Source organism: Chiloscyllium punctatum, chromosome 24, assembly GCF_047496795.1.
Source record: "Chiloscyllium punctatum isolate Juve2018m chromosome 24, sChiPun1.3, whole genome shotgun sequence".
NCBI classification, from domain to species: Eukaryota; Metazoa; Chordata; class Chondrichthyes; order Orectolobiformes; family Hemiscylliidae; genus Chiloscyllium; species Chiloscyllium punctatum.
The window spans coordinates 37,561,000-37,575,962 of record NC_092762.1 but is presented as its reverse complement, the minus strand read 5'-3'; the positions used below and the strand labels follow the sequence as shown (position 1 = coordinate 37,575,962).

Sequence of the window (14,963 nt, the reverse complement as noted above, 5' to 3'; positions counted from 1 at the left end):
CGAGAAACCTGTGGCCAGGAGCTCATTAGCGGCTATAAAGCGGGTTGGTGCTCAGGGGCGGACACAGATTCAGGCAGCGCGATGGGACATTGGTTGGTTTGGTGTCTGTACCTTTGGGCCGCTCGGCCCTTCCTGGTCTCTGCTGTGTGTCCTCCGGAGCCGGGCTGGAGGCTGCCGTGTGGCCTGGCCACTATCAACAGCACTGAGTGCATCAAGCAGGGCTGCTGCTTTCAGTCCCCGAGTCTCAGTGGGCAATCCTGTTTCTACAACCTGAGAGACAGCCCAGGTAAGGAGCCCAGCCTCCTCCCGGAGAGGAGCCCACCCCGAATGGGGGAGGGAAGGGAAGTATGAGGACCACCCCAGGCTGGCACTGAGGAAATAACCCGGGAATTGTTGGTGTTTCCTTGTGCAATGGTGAAGGGCTGTTTGTGGGGAGTCAGTGGGAGGGAGGTAAAGGGACCTGTCCCTGAGGAAATAACCCAGGAACATGACTCTGTCCCTCCCTCGTCGAGTAGGGGATAATCCCGAGTGAAGCGGCTGGTTGGTTTGATGAAGGATAATGTTATCCTGGTGTCACTGAGTTTCTCTTTGTCTAAGAAAGAGCTGGTTATTAAACAGCTGCAGCAGGCGTTTCAATAGAGGGGTAACTTGGTATGACATGGCAATGTTTCTCAGTGCCCCTGTAATGTTGAGGTGTCTCATTTGCTGTAACTTGATGGTTTCAAGTTAGAAACTGCCCAGCTGAAATGATGCTGCTTGGGATTGTGTTCTGAGTTCTCTTACCAAGGAAAAGCTGGTGTCACCATAGGGAGGTGATTGACAATTTCTACATACTCACTGGTGGAGTGAGTGCTTGGGGTGGATCAATCCCCTGGTCTGTGTATCTGGTATCCTCATGTTAAAGGGGGTGGAGATAAATGACTACATACCCCTTTTTTTGTTTTGTATTCCACCCTCATTGACTATACCGTCTCTCTTAAACCACTGCTTTCTCTTCTTTCTTTCCTCTTTTCTTCCCCCCCCCCCATACTACAAAAAGTGATTCCTATTCTTTCAATTTCTCTAATTCTCTGTTCCCAGGAGTAAGCTTTCTGCTTCAGGACATCCCAGATGTCCTTCCAAGACTGTAACTATCCCTTTTTCCCCCAAGATTAATACTGCATCTCCTCTGGCTAAGGATGTCTCTTCATCAGAAGGATCTATGTATTCAACCAATGCTATGCTTTGAATGTGACCATCACAGACCCTCAGTCAATCACTTCTCCAAACACTGCCCTCCACCCCCTACCCTCCCTCCACCTCCTAGTCTCCAGCTGATGTGACATCAATTGCCTGAATCTCTCTGCACCTCTTTCTCCCACTCCAACCTCACTATCCAAGCATGCAGTCCTTTGCTCCAACCCCAACCTCTCTATCAAACCTGTCAAGGAAGGTGTATTCTTCGTGGGGTGTACTGACTGGTACACAGCTGAGGCTAGGTACCAACTCTGACACCACCTCATGTTCTCGTGAACACAACTCTATGTTTGATCACCAAGCTGCCATTTCCCAGACCATCAACATCAGGAGATCTGGCAACACGGTGGCACAGTGGTTAGCACTGCTGCCTCACAGCACCAGGGACCCGGGTTCAATTCCCGACTCAGGCGACTGTCTGTGTGGAGTTTGCACGTTCTCCCCGTGTCTGCGTGGGTTTCCTCCAGGTGCTCCAGTTTCCTCCCACAGTCCAAAGATGTGCAGGTCAGGTGAATTGGCCATCCTAAATTGCCCATTGTGTTAGGTAAAGGGGTAAATGTAGGGGAATGGGTGGGTTGTGCTTTGGTGGGCCAGTGTGGACTTGTTGGGTTGAAGGGCCTGTTTCCACACTGTAAGTAATCTAATCTCTCATCCACTGTCTTCACCCTGACAGAAATGGGCAGTGCTGGGTGAGGGGGCTATCTCTTACACAAAAATCCATAAACCTGACTGCCCTGGCCAACCCACTATTTCTGGATTAGTGGTGATGGAAGAGCACAGCAGTTCGGGCAGCATCCAAGGAGCTTCGAAATCGACGTTTTGGGAAAAGCCGGGCTTTTGCCCGAAATGTCAATTTTGAAGTTCCTTGGATGCTGCCTGAACTGCTGTGCTCTTCCAGCACCACTAATCCAGAATCTGGTTTCCAGCATCTTCAGTCATTGTTTTTTACCTCAACCCACTATCTCTGCCTGCTCCTGTCCCACTGAATTCTCTTTTCTCTTTTGTTTAAAAACAAACCCCACCCTACTGCCTAACTGCGGTAGTGCTTGGTTTTTCTCCAGCACGTGTGTGTGTGCTGGTGAGTGGAAGACCCAGGTGCAAGAATCTGTATTCAAATTTCCACCACCAGGAAGAAAAACACATGTGGCCAGTGACCAGCATCAAAGGGCAATGCTGTGATCAAACAGTGAAGGGGAGGGCAGGGATTAAATCAAGAGTTGGAGGGGGGGGAAAAAAATGCACTCCACTCCCTGTGGAGCCCACCTCTCCCTGAACAAACGTCTCTCCTCTTATCTGGACTCTGTACACTTCCCACTCGTCCAGGAACCTTCCACCCACATTCGGGACACAACCCATGCTCTCCACTTTCTGTCATAAAGCAAAGAAACAGATCCTTTGGTCAAACTCATCCATGCTGACCAGATATTCAAAGCTATTCTCGTCCCATTTGCCAGCCCTTGGCTCATATCACACTCAACCCTTCCTATTCATGTACCCATTCAGATATTTTTTAAATGTTGTAATTGTACCCACCTCCACTACTTCCTCTGGTAGCTTGTTGTGTACATGCACCATCCTTTGCACGAGAAAGCTGCCCCTTGGGTGCTTTTTTTTAAAACTTTGCCTTCTAGTTCCTGGATTCCCAACCCAGGGAAAAGACCTTGTCTGTTTCCCTCAGATGTCCCTCAGATTTTACAAACCTTCAATGTCACCCCCTCAGCCTCTGACTTGGGAAAAACAGCCCCAGCTATTTCAGCCTCCCCCTATAATTCAAATCCTCCAACTCTGGCACCATAGGTTTGCAAATAACATCTAAATGGGAAATGGCACCATATTTGTAAATCTTTTGTGAACCCTTTCAAGTTTCACAATATCCTTCCTAACAGAGGGAGACCAGAATTATGCACACAGGCCTACAGTGGCCTAACCAATGTCCTGTACAGATGCAACATGACCTCAAACTCCTAGACTCTTCTCTCTGAACAATAAATGCTGTCTTCATCCTGTCTACCTGTGACTCTCCTCCTTTCAAGGAAAGATGAACCAGCACTCCCCAGGGTTTTGTTTTAGCAAAACTCCCCAGTAAGTGCATATGTCCTGCCCTGATGTGCCTTGGCAAAATGCAGCACCTCCATATCCATTCCACTTCATCTGACACTCAGCCCACTGGCTCATCTGATCAAGCCCCTGTTGTATGAGGTAGCCTTTAGTGTCCATGACACTTCCCATTTAGATGTTATCTGCCAACCTAGTAACTGTACCTCCTATGGTCTGATCCTTATAGTTTATATAAACGACGAAAAGCAATGGACCCAGCCCTGATCCTTGTGGCACACCCCTGGTCATAGGCCTCCAGCCTGAAAGGCAATCCTCCTCCTCCACCACCCTGTCTTCTCCCTTCAAGCCAGTTCTGTATCCAAATTGCTAGCTCTCCTTGTATTCCACGTGATCTAACCTTGCTGACTGGCCTACCATGAGGAACCTTATCAAACCCCTCACTGAACTCTCTATAGATCGTGTCCACTGCTCTGTCTTCATCAACCCTCTTGTTACTACTACACCTCAATCAAATCAATGAGACATGATTTCCCCCATAAAGCCAGTCCTTGCCTTTCCCAGTAAATGTAAATCCTGTCCCTCAGGATTCTCTCCAACTTGCTCTGTCCTTACACCTCTTCACCCCCCCACCCTCCTCCTCCCCCAAAGAAAAGTCAGGATCCTGGGTTTAGGTTCTGTAGTTTTTTTTGTTCACATGTTGTGAAATAGTGGCACAGTGGCACAGTTTCCAGTGCCTCACCGAGACTATCAATTCCTGGTCCCAGCACCTCATCTTCCCCATGGACACTCAGACTCTCCTCAGGGAGATACAGGCATATAGAGAGCCTAAAAGCCCCCAGTTTCTTCCCCCTCCCACTGACCAACCAGTCCCCCTCCACTCACTCACTTGGTGGAACTGGTCCTCCCCCTCAACTTTGACTCCTCCCCCTTCCTGCAAACAATTAGGGTGGCCATGGGTGCAGGTGGATCTGAGCTATGCCTGCCTCTTCACGTGTGGAACAGTCCCTCTTCCACAGCTATATGGGCACCATCCCTCACCACCTCTGCTATATTGACTGCATTAGCACAGCCCTATGCCCCCAAAGGGAGCTTGAACAGTTCATCCACTTCACCTACACTATCCACCCTGATCTAAAGTTTACCTGGACCTCTGGCAATCAATATATTACTGACATTCATTTCAAATCTACTGGGTCACATTGCCATCTCGCCTACACCTCCCTCACCACCCCTGCTGCAAAAAAAGTGTACGCCCATTCTCCCATTTTCAAATTGTCACATCTATTCCCAGTATTTGGGATTCTATCCCAGATGTCCTCAGCTTCAGACTGTAATTTCCTCCTCCCTGTGACTTTTAATGTCCCTTCACATCTCTTCCATTTCCCACACCTCTGCCATCAAACCCCCTACTCCCCAACAACCCTGCTCCTTATGTACCACTCCACCAACCTGAAAATGTAACACCTCATTCTTTACCATTTGTGCCACCCCCAGTCAGACCCAACTGCCAAATAAATACCTGTACTTCCTTCCCCATACCAATGACCCTATCCAGAGGGACTGTTCACTCCATGACTCCCTTGTTAGCTCCACACTCTCTCTCCTCTGACCCCTCCTCCACTCCTGACACCTTTCCCTGCAATAGCAGCAAGTGCAATGTCTGCTGCTACATCTCCCCTCCCCTCTGTCTAAAGCCACAAACAATCATTGCAAATGCAGCAGAGATTCGCCTGCACCTCTTCCAACCTGGTCTACTGCATCCATTGCTCCTGATATCACTGTTCAGGAGGCTACAAAGCACAGACTTGGACTACCCCTCACAGCATCTGAGCTCTGGATGCTCCAATGAACCCTGACCTTTTGGTTACCAGCCATTTCACTCTTCCCACTCTTGATGAAATGTCTATCCTGCACCGCCACCACCTTCAAAATAAAGCCCCACACAAACTGGAAGAACAACACCTCCATTTTTCTCCTCAGGAGCTGAGAGCCCAGTGGCCTTAATGTGGAGTCACCAGATTCCAAGTCTGCCTTCCATCCTATATCCAGCCTTTCCCCTCCTCCCTATCACCTTGCCTGGACCCAACTTGTCCTTCCACTTCCTCACCAAGTTGATAGATGAAGGAAGGGCTGTAGATGTCGTATACATGGACTTTAGTCAGGCCTTTTGATAAGGTTCCCTATGATACACTAATGGAGAAAGTGAAGTCACATGATGTGCCGGGTGTTCTAGCTAGGTGGATAAAGAACTGGTTGAACAACAGGAGACAGTAATAGAAGGGAGTGTCTCAATGGTGAAAGGTGACCAGTGGTGTTCCACAGGGATCCACGCTGGGGCTGTTGTTTGTAATATACATGATCTGATAGAACAGGCCCTTCAGCCCATGATGTTGTGCTGACCACTGATCCTCATGTATGCACCCTCAAATTTCTGTGACCAAATGCATGTCCAGGAGTCTCTTAAATGTCCCTCATGATCTCGCTTCCACAACTGCTGGCAACGCATTCCATGCTCCCAATTCTGTGTAAAGAACCTGCCTCTGACATCCCCCTCTATATGTTTCTCCAACCTGCTTAAAACTGACCCCTCATGTTGGTCATTTCTGTCCTGGGAAATAGTCTCCAGCTATCGACTCTGTCTATGCCTCACATTATCTTGTACACCTCAATTAGGTCCCCTCTTCTCCTCCTTTTCTCCAATGAAAAAAGACTGAGCTCAGTCAACCTGTCTTCATAAGATAAGCCCTCCAGTCCAGGCAGCATCCTGGTAAACCTCCTCTGAACCCTCTCCAAAGCATCCACATCTTATAATAGGGCGACCAGAACTGGACGCAGTATTCCAAGTGCGGTCTAACCTAAGTTTTATAGAGCTGCAACAAGATCTCTCAACTCTTAAACTCGATTTCCCCCTATTAATGAAAGCCAAAACACCATATGCTTTCTTAACAACCCTGTCCACCTTGGGTGGCCATTTAAAGGGATCTATGTACCTGCACACCAAGATCCCTCTGTTCCTCCACACTGCCAAGAATCCTATCCTTAATCCTGTACTGAGCTTTCAAACTCTACCTTCCAAAATGCATCACCTCGTATTTATCCAGGTTGAACTGGATTGTTGGTCTGAGCAGTAGGTTTGCAGATGGCGGTAAGATTGGTGGAGTAGCAGAAAGCATAGGGGACTGTCAAAATACAGGAGAATGTTGGGTGGAGAAGTGGCAAGACAAATGAGAAGTGATGCATTTTGGGAAGTCTAATTCTAGAGCAAACTATAATGTGAACTGCAGAGCCTTGGGGGGAAAAGTTGAGCAGAGATCTGGGGAGTTCAGGTCCATTGTACCTTGAAGGTGGCACAGGTGGATAGTAATCAAGAAGGCATATGCTATGGTTGCCTTCATCAGATGGGGTATGGAGTATGAGAGCTGGCAGGTCATGTTAAAATTGTACAGGACACTATTCTAAATGCAGGCAAACCAGTTTGTACAGTTTTGGTCACGACATTATCAAAAAGATGTGGATGCTTTGGAGAGGGTACAGAAGGTTTGAGGATCTTTCCTGGTATGGAAGATGGCTTGAGTAGGTTAGAATGTCTTCACTTTATTTTTAAAAATGGGGGGGTGGGGGAGAGACTTGAGGTCTTCAAAATCACAACCAGTATAGACAGGGTGGATAGAGGTTTTCCCCGGGTGAGGATTCAATAATGAGGTCCTTTTTTCCCCAACTTGAAAAGTGTCCTGGGGATGTACACAGCAAGTACATTTACAGAGGGTGGTTGGTGCCTGGAACATGTTGCCAGCAGAGGTGGTAGGGTCAGGCACAGTAGATTCATTTAAGGTGGGGAGCAGAGGGATATCAATGCCTAGGAATTGGGTGATGGGTTTGGACAGTAGATTTGGATTGGCTCAGGCTTGGAGGGTCAAAGGGCCTGTTCCTGTGCTGCAAACTTTCTTTGTTTGTTCACCAATCCAGTGCACCCTTTCCACTGACCAATCACAACCCCCCCCCAACCACAATCCCACCCTCTATTTAAGCCTCCTTTCCCTTCCTAGCCCTGCAGAAGGGTTCTTACCCAAATTATTAACTTCACTGCTCCTTCAAAACTGCCTGATCTGTCATCCAAGCTCAACGTTTTATTGACTCTATTCCCCCACACCCTTTTTTTTTTGGAGCAGAGGGTGATGGGAAAGGCTGGTGGTTTGGATGACTGACCAGGCTTATCCTATACTGGATTAGTGGTGCTGGAAGAGCACAGCGGTTCAGGCAGCATCCAACGAGCAGTGAAATCGATGTTTTGGACAGAAGCCCTTCATCAGGAATAAAGGCATTTCGCTGCTCGTTGGATGCTGCCTGAACTGCTGTGCTCTTCCAGTACCACTAATCCAGTATTTGGTTTTCAGCATCTGCAATCATTGTTTTTACCAGGCTTATCCAATGCTAATGCACAGGACAGTGTAATGTCTGGACCTTGTGCCCATATAACTGACATTCCAACACCTGCATTTTCATTTACCCCCTCCACAGTAACTTTTATTTTGAACATGTCTGCTTTACTTTGACTTTCAAGTTTGGAATTCCCATACCATTCTATTGTTTTGGGAGCTTTAATACTCCCCTTAGCATCCATTACTGCGTTAATAGAAGCACTTAATAGTCATTGACAGAATGCCCCCACCAGCCTGCCCACTTTATTGGGTAATCACATGGCTTCTAGAGTATCTTGTAGGATATTGTATTCACTTTCAAACATCAGATGATCTGCCTTAATTGTTGACCACCTACAGGTAAAAACCTGACACCAAGTAGTGGAACTGTATAACTTTATGAATGATTTGGGGGTTTTGAGGCTTCATCCCTCTGTCAATGATTTGGAGGTCACTTCCACCAATGGGGAAACTGAACATTCCTATTCTCTCTGCAGTGTGCACAGCAGATGGTCAGTTCATTGTAGCAATCACCAGGAACCTGACCCGTCCTGCCCTCAACCTGTCATCTCTGTACGTGAAAGATGGACATGAAGCTGAGTGCAGGCCTAAGCCCGTCACAGCAGAACTTGTAGCCTTCCACTTCCCAATTACCTCTTGTGGCTTGACCCAACGGGTGAGTATTGGAGGCTCCAGCATTCTGTCCCTTTGAACGGGCCAGCTCCCTATTAAACAGTGTCTTCCCTTGCAGGAGGAGAATGGGAGCTTTGTGTATGAAACGGATGTCTTGGGGAAGAGGATGATTCAGAGGGGGCGACTGGGCTCAATAACCCGGGACAGCACCTTCAGGTGAGAGGGCAGTGGGATTTGTTGGTATGGAGAGGGAAGTGTTACTGACTGAAACTCCTCCACCTATTTGTCTCTCGACAGGCTGCACATCCAGTGCAAGTACAAGGGGGAGCATGAGGCAGGCTTACAAATCAATGTCTCGGTTTACACCCTCCCTCCACCACTAGCTGCTTCTGAAGATGGGATCCTGAGGCTGGAGCTGTGAATAGCAACAGGTAGTGCTGTCCTGGTAATAGGAGCACTGGGAATTGTATCCCTTCAGGGGAGTAACTGTGTCTTTGCTTGTTCTCCTTTTATTTTTCTGTTAGATGGCAGCTACAGCTGGTGGTACAGGGACAGTGACTACCCCATTCAGAGAATCCTTCAGGAGTCGGTGTTTGTTGAGGTTCGTGTGAAGGATCGCACTGACCCAATGATAGTCCTGAGACTGCGTGACTGCTGGGCAACTCCTGTGCCAGCCCCTGACCATGAGGTGCAGTGGAGTCTCCTGGTGGATGGGTAAGGATCTGAAAGTACCACGTCCAGCCTTTCCAGAGTATGGAGTGAAGACTCCATTCTTACAGTACAGTGTCACAGTAAAGTGTATAACATTGTATGTACATAGTGCCAATATTTGTGCTTTTTCTTTTCATGGTCCATTTGTGAATTCCACTTGGTATTTGATCAATTTCATGATCTTGGACTTGTCCTTCATTTAAAAATGTGCCTTAATGTTGCCAGGTTGCCTTTCCTCTTTGGAAGGGGATTGTAAGATTGACTGACAGCTCAACCTCCTGCCCCACCTTCAAAAGAATACTCCTCGTTCCTCCCTTATTTTAGGGACACTGAAGCAACATCTCTTCAGCATCCACTTTGTGAAGTCTCCTATGATTCTCAGATCAAATCCATCTTCCCTCCACTGACTGAAGGCCCTGCTGTTTCAACCTGATGGGTCAGCTGACCAAACATTTATCTTGGTTAATGTTGTCCCTACACCATGAGCTGCCTGCTGTCACTGACACCTTGTCAAATAGTTTCTAGAAATCTCTCTCTACAATCTCAGGTTGCCCTTCATCTGTGCTGTTTGATGTTTCCTCCAATTACTGATCCCAATACTGATGTGGATTGCAATTAAGGACTCTAACTTTTCTCTCTGACAGAATGAACTGACAGATAACTGGCCTGTCCATTTTAGCTTTTGCATTATGGGTGGATTGTCTGAAACTTTCTACAAGTGTCTACAACAAGGTCCATTACATCCTGGTGCAAGATGGTCTTTTGATATGTTTGCCCCCCTCTTGGCACCCTCCTTCCTGGCAACTGCAACTCCCACTTGCTACCTGATTTTATTTGCAGTCTATTTGTGGTTTGGTTTAGACCGTTTTGGTGACCTGACCATCTTGTGTTTCAGGTGTCCCTATGAAGGTGATGACTATCTGACCCTCCTACACCCAGTAGGTCTCTCTTCTGGCCTGCAGTTCCCAACCCATCACAAGCGGTTTGAAGTGAAGACGTTTGTTTTCTTGGATGGAGTGTCTGAGCAGCCCCTCTCTGGACAGGTAACCAAATGGAAGGAATGAGGCCAAGCTCATGAAATCCTCTTGCTGTCTCTGTACTACAACCTGGGCTATTGATCTATGGGACACTCCCATAACATCTCTCCTTCCTTTCTAGGTTTACTTGCACTGCAGTGCTGAGGTTTGCTCTCCCTCTGCTCAGGACGACTGCACAACCAGATGTGGTCCAAGTGAGTTCCTTGATGCTCTCATTAAGCTGAGACCCACCCCTCCATGATCTCACTGCCCCTATATCCAATTACCAAGGATACAGCATCCTGGCTGTAGTGTCAACATGGATTCTAACCATCTCCTGTCCCCCTCCAACAGGGACACGCAGGAGAGCTCTCCTCCATGAGGGGACCTTGGTAAGTGCTCCTGGTCCAGTTGTTCTCCTGGAAGTTGGGAACAGCCAGTCTAAGCAGCTGCTTAATGAGAATGGTAAGTGATGTTCCTTGTTTAGTTCACTGAGCATCTTTTCCAATATCTGAACCCCCTTCCTCCTTCCCCCATAGGTGCTGCTGGATCTCCTGCTCTGATTGGAGTAGCTGTTGGGTTTCTGGTGTTCCTGTTGATGCTGATGGCTGCAGTGTACAGAACGAAGAACCCAGCCCAGTCTGTCCCCAGTGTCATGAGATTGAACTGTAGACCTTGAATACAAATAAACCAGACAGAAACCAGTCCCTGGTGTGTGTCTATAACAAAGCTGTGCAGTCTTGTTGGAAGTGAGTATGAATTGTGGCTCATTATTTATGGAAGGGACCGCAATTAGTTGTCAAACTAAATGGTGAGTGGCTTGGAGTTCCCCAACTGGAATTCCCAGCCTTGCCATGTTCTTGTAGCAACATGCTTGTGGTTCTGATCAGTGGTGATCCCCTAGAGAGGCTGATATTCAGTAATAATGCTCGTACGTGCTAAGATCACTCAATAGAGTCACTTTTTTTTTCCTTTAATATCATTGAGGAATTCAAATCAGTCGGTGCCACTGACAATGACTGTGCCCTTCAGAATGTTTGAAGTTATTCACCATTACCATATTCCCTCCAGCTAGATTAATTGTACTCTGTCTAAAATCAGAAGTGACTCCCTAAAGGATGTGCAATTGGTTATTTTAGGATCAAGATGAGGGGAAATTGCTCATACTCTGGAGAGTGAGGAATGGCGATCAGCTGAAAATGTTGCTTGGAAAAGCGCAGCAGGTCAGTTGCATCGAAGGAGGAGGAGAATTGATGTTTCGGGCATGAGCCCTTCTTCTGGAATGACTTTCCTCATTCCTGAAGGGCTCCTGCCCAAAATGTTGATTCTCCTGCTCCTTGGATGCTGCCTGACCTGCTGCACTTCTCCAGCAACACACTTTCAGCACTACTCTGGGAGACTAGAGAATTCTTCCTCAGCAGTTGAGACCAAAACATTAATTTGCGTTGAGATGGTTCTCTGAAAGCTGAAGGGTAGAGGAAGAAAGTGGGACCAGGATACAGTCATATGGTCACTGAGCCAGTCTGCTGTCCAAGGCTGAATGGCCTATTGGGCTTGTTGTTTATCCTTGGGCTAATGTCTGTCCTGTTTTCACACACACCAAATGATTGATGCAGTGGCTTCACTTGTTTCATGCAGCTGTGTCCTTCGGGATAGCAATTCCTTTCCCAGTTGGTGTGAGGAAATGTTCTCCCAATGAGAATGAGGAGGCACCGAGACCTGAACTTGCTGTGGCTTTATCCAGATCTGTCATCTTTGGGGGGGACAGGGCTTGACTGCAGTGGTGTATATTCCTGATTTGTTAATGCCCTGTTTCAGCCCTTGTGCTTCATTCAACTTGGTTCAGCAATTACTAAACTTTGCCCAGTACATGGTACCCCAGTGGTAAACAGATTAATCCAATCTGGTTTTCTGGGTGTAGTTACAGCAAGTCAGGAACTGCATTTTCCTGCTTTTGTTCATACACACTCCTGACTAGATAAGGCTGTGATTTGGTTATGGGCTCCTTTCTCTTTCTTTTTGAATGGTAGGAATGTTCAATTCCCACCTCGGGCAACTGTCTGTGTGGAGTTTGCATATTGTCTGTGTCTGTGGTTTTCCTCCCACAATCCCAAAAATGTGCAGGTTAGGTGAATGGCCATGCTGGATTGACTGTAATATTAGGTGAAGGGGTAAATGGGTCTGTGTGGGTTGCTCTTCGGCGGGTCAGTGTGGACTTGGCCAAAGGGCCTGTTTCCATACTGTAAGTAATCTAATCTTGGAAAATATATTGGTTTTATTTAACCCAATGATGCAACTTTCTTTGTGCTGGCCTGTTTTTTTTTTTTTTTTTTTTTTTTGTCCTACATCATGCAGTGCTGTGGGATGGTCCCCTCACAGGAGGAAGCAACCGAAAATGAGACTAGTTTTATAACCTGCTGTCCCTTAGGAAAAGAGATCGCTGGCCTCTAGGATTAGAATCTCTTTCACCATCACAGACTGCAGTGCATGCTGGGATAGTGGGTTGTAGGCTTATGGGAATTGGGCAGAAAAATGAGACCAATATGTACACCAAGGCTGCATTGTTCCTCTACGCTACTCTGCATCCTTCTATTTACTGAGTCCTTGGTGTGTTTTTGCCTCCAACACAGGCACATGTTTTAGAGCAGGAGTGAACCATTTAGGGGTACTGGGCTAATGGTTGGATACTTGGTAGTGTGGATGAGCAGAGGGATCTTGGTGTCCATGTACACTGATCTTTGAAAGTTGCCACCCAGGTAAATAGTGCAGTGAAGAAGGCATATGGTGTACTGGGCTTTATTGGTAGAGGTATTGAGTTCAGGAGTCCTGAGGTCCTGTTGCAGTTGTATAAGACTCTGGTGCGGCTGCATCTGGAGTATTGTGTGCAGTTTTGGTCGCCATACTATAGGAAGGACATGGAGGCACTAGAATGGGTGCAGAGGAGGTTTACCAGGATGTTGCCTGGTATGGTAGGAAGATGGTATGAGGAAAGGCTGAGGCACTTGGGGCTCTCTTCATTGGAGAAAAGAAGGTTTAGGGGTGACTTGATAGAGGTGTACAAGATGATTAGGGGTTTAGAAAGGGTTGACCATGAGAACCTTTTTCCACGTATGGAGTCAGCTATTACGAGGGGGTATAGCTTTAAATTATGGGGTGGTAGGTATAGGACAGATGTTAGGGGTAGATTCTTTACTCAGTGAGTCGTGAGTTCATGGAATGCATTGCCAGTAGCAGTGGTGGACTCCCTCTTTATGGGCATTTAAATGGGCATTGGATAGGCATCTGGAGGATAGTGGGCGAGTGTAGGTGAGGTGGGCTTGGATCAGCACAATATCTAGGGCCAAAGGGCCTGTACTGCACTGTATTCTTCTATGTTCTACATACTTGTAGCTTGAACTCATTTCCTCCCTAGTCATACATCTCCCTTGGTATTTGGCGGGGGATGGTGGGGGGGAAAAACTGTCCCAAACACTATCTCTTCTCCATCCACCCTTGCCCCATCCTTGTAAAACTCTTCAATGAACATGCCTGAAGATAGCTCCACAGACTCTGCACCCTCCCAGAGAAAAAGCATTGTTCCTCACTCCTCAAACTAAATGGCCCCTTGTTTTAATATTGTTCCCTCCTTCTTCCCTTTCCCATGATCGGAAACATCTGTTCAGTGTCTGTTCCGTCACATCCCCTCAGCATCTTAATGTCTTACAATTATCTCTAATTTTTCTAAACTGGAATGAAGACCTGCTTAGTCTGTCAAACCTTTCCTCAAATGTCCTCACTTCAAGAATCCCTTGCGTGAATATTGTATCACTTATTCAATGAAGGGAAAATTTCTAGGTGAGGTGTAGGCAAAATATTTCCCACAGAGGGTAGGAGTGTGTGGGAATACAACAGGTGGGGGTGAAGTAGGCACACTAGCAGTGTTTAAGGCCCTCTTGATAGTCATATGAACAGGAGTCGAACAGGGAGAGAAACCACAGATAGTGGGTCAAAATCAGAATTAGCAATCAGTGCAGCTTGGTGGGCTGGAGGGCTTGTTCCTGCACTGTATTGTATGAGTTGACTAAAACTGCAGAGCAATCTGGATGCAGTCTTTCCAGTGGCCTGTACAACTGTCTTCCATATTCTATTCCCTTTTCTAATTAACAGCATTCCATTTATCTTCCAATGTAGTTGGCTCTCAGCAGAGCCATAGAAACAATACAGCACAGAAGGGTACGTGCAGTCCATTGTGACCCTATTGCCCCAAAGACACCAGGTGCCCTTTTCCAGTCCCATCTTCCTGAACACAGCAGGTAGGGCTACAGCTTGCAGCACTGATGGTGTTTAGATAGCTATTTTGTAAAATAGCTTCGAGTCTCTGCCTTCACGAGTGAACTCAGGCAGTAAGCTCCAGCCACCCACCACCCTCTGCAGAAAATGTACTTCCTCGTGTCCTCTCTAATCTTTCTGCTGTTTCGCTTGAATCTATAATCTCTGGTTTTGGAACCCCCTCCCTAAGGAAACAGGTTCCTCCTGGTCACTGTCTCTACCCCTCACAATTGTGTGCATCAATCTTGTCACGTCTTCAGCCTTCTCTATTCTAAGGAAAACAACCCCAACCTCTCCAATCTCCTATCGTTATGACAATTCTCCATCCCTGGCAATGTTTACTAGATTACTTAGTGTGGAAACAGGCCCTTTAGCCCAACAATTTCATACCGACCTTCTGAAGAGCGACCCACCCAGACCCATTTCCCTCTGACTAATGCACCTAAGACTATGGGCAATTTAGCCTAGTCAATTCACCTAACCTGCACATCTTTGGACTGTGGGAGAAAACTGGGGCACCTGGAGGAAACTCACACAGACACAGGGAGAATGTGCAGGCTCCACACAGACAGTTGCCTGAGGC

The 14,963-nt window shown here is 47.2% G+C and overlaps 1 protein-coding gene across 1 annotated transcript; it reads left to right on the top strand.

Annotated features, from left to right (window-relative positions):
* Positions 1-75: 75 nt before the first annotated feature.
* Positions 76-10,355, top strand: LOC140494864 (zona pellucida sperm-binding protein 4-like). The gene is made up of 8 exons (XM_072594538.1): positions 76-286; positions 8,210-8,388; positions 8,464-8,561; positions 8,643-8,753; positions 8,798-8,811; positions 8,870-9,059; positions 9,952-10,099; positions 10,215-10,355. The coding sequence occupies exons 1-8, from the start codon at positions 82-84 to the stop codon at positions 10,332-10,334; spliced, it is 1,065 nt and encodes a 354-aa protein (XP_072450639.1). The 5' UTR covers positions 76-81; the 3' UTR covers positions 10,335-10,355.
* The last annotated feature ends 4,608 nt before the right edge of the window (positions 10,356-14,963 follow it).